This window comes from Meriones unguiculatus, assembly GCF_030254825.1.
Source record: "Meriones unguiculatus strain TT.TT164.6M chromosome 13 unlocalized genomic scaffold, Bangor_MerUng_6.1 Chr13_unordered_Scaffold_58, whole genome shotgun sequence".
Taxonomy (NCBI): Eukaryota; Metazoa; Chordata; class Mammalia; order Rodentia; family Muridae; genus Meriones; species Meriones unguiculatus.
In genome coordinates, this window is record NW_026843664.1 from 111397 (window position 1) to 113406 (window position 2010).

The window sequence follows — 2010 nt, forward strand, 5'->3', positions numbered from 1 at the left end:
GTTACCTGGCTCATATTTGTACTCTATTTCTATTCTATATGATTTTTCCACATATTTGAGGAAAACTGCAAGACCACAGAGCTTTTATACACTGACTAGACTAATTAATACAGTGCTAAATTTGTGAATATAACTTGGACAAACAAAATAATTTCCACATTCCTAAGTTATATTTTCTACATTGTGAGTTTTTGAGTATTCGTAAAGATGATGAATAACCAATGAATTGATGTTGGGGTATACTGTGTGAAAGTGTGTCAGCCATATGTGAATGTTGATTGCTGAGCCAGCAGAGAGATAAGTGCTGACCAAATATTGGTATTGTTCTTTCTATGGCCCATCACCTGTACTATATTTTGTAAATATTTTTCCTTCCTTCCTTATCTTTGGAAATAATTAAGATCTGACAACTGATAGCATGGTACAATGGAGGGCAGAACATCTAAATGAGTGAGGGTAGCTGGAAGAAGAAAGCACATGACAAAAGATTCACCAACAGGACTTTGAGGGTAACAGATAGACATGAACATGGACAAATAGGTAGACCTGGCCATGCAGTGGGGCACTGGGCTAGTTTTATTTGGGTTAAGGGAAAAAGGGGCTTGGAATTTGTTCAATTAAATTGCTTAAGCTTTAAAATATTAAAATGCCTCTGCATCATTATTGGTACTGCTTGCCAGTCTGAATAACCCATATAAATAATAACAGGTATCACATTTCAAAAATCTACTCAAAATGGGGACTATATCATTTAGTTGTTCTGGGATTTGCTTTGCTCCTTTCAATATTCCTTATGATAATATGCTTGTATTCATTGTGACTTATGATATACCCATTAAAAGAAGATGAATAAATTACATGGTTTCATGGTGAATTCACACATTTGATTTTTGTTCGTCATTCACATGTGCTATATGGATGGTTTTTCTACAACAAAATTATTGACTCTAAAACACTGCCCTACTCACCAAACTTAGCAACATTACTACAAGTATATGAGTTCCTCCAGTGTTAACATGGAGTACTTGATTAGTATAATACTTTGGACATAACTTCCATCACCTATTTAATGTGAATACCTGAGTTTCACATTAGAATACAAATTGTATTTCTACTGCAAAGCTCTAATGAGGCTAATATTTAAATGGTGATCTTGAGTAAAGTATGGTTTCCTTGCATTCTTTCCTAGAGGAGTGCCTTGTAAACACACTTCAAATACCGAAGTAGAAGATAGTACATGGTTTGGTAACAAGTTAGTTGTCATCAGTAAATACACTTAAAGCAGTTCATTTACACTGGCCCATTTCTTTCAATCTTCCAAGAAATATTAAAATTTTCTCAAAATATATTCCTAACACCTTACATATGAAAATTACCTCGTATGTCTTCTAGAACTTTGACAATGCTCTTCAATATTATCATCTTCCCAACTGTAGCCTAAAATACAATACCACAACATATATTGTTTTATTGAAAAAAAAGGTCACGATCTATTGTCAGTCAAAAAACCATTCACCTCATTCTTCCTCATCCTCAATTGAAATCAATAATGAATAAAGAGTTTCCCCATATCTTAAAAAGTAAAGAAAATTAACTGTCCTACCTATAGCAGTGAGGTTCCTGTAGGTCTCCAGCATCACATCTTTATAAAGATTCCTTTGGGAAGTATCCAGCAAAGCCCATTCTTCTTGAGTAAAGTTCACATGCACATAATTGTAGGTCAATGCATTCTAAAATATCCATACACATGTACAACAGAAACATTATATTTAGAATACTGGAAATGTATACGTCATTTAAAATATTTTCCCAGAGTTTTGGTGTTTCTTTTACTCATTTTCTGACACACAAATTCTAATGTAATAACTGACTCCTTTTAGGAGGAAACTGAATAGTGAGGTTCACCTCTCAAATTTCTGCATCCTTTCAGTAGGATATAGCTTTGTAAGAGAAATGCCAATTAACAGACTTAAAGAGAGAGAGAGATTAAACATCAAAGTACAGATTCTA

The 2010-nt window shown here is 33.6% G+C and overlaps 1 protein-coding gene across 1 annotated transcript; it reads right to left on the bottom strand.

The window, feature by feature from the left end:
• Positions 1 to 1372: 1372 nt before the first annotated feature.
• LOC132651380 (zinc finger protein 431-like) lies at positions 1373 to 1718 on the bottom strand (the record flags this gene model as incomplete). Its single annotated transcript, XM_060376603.1, has 2 exons — positions 1373 to 1437; positions 1604 to 1718. Coding segments are annotated over 2 exons (180 nt in total), but the record flags the coding sequence as incomplete, so codon positions are not given.
• Positions 1719 to 2010: the final 292 nt, after the last annotated feature.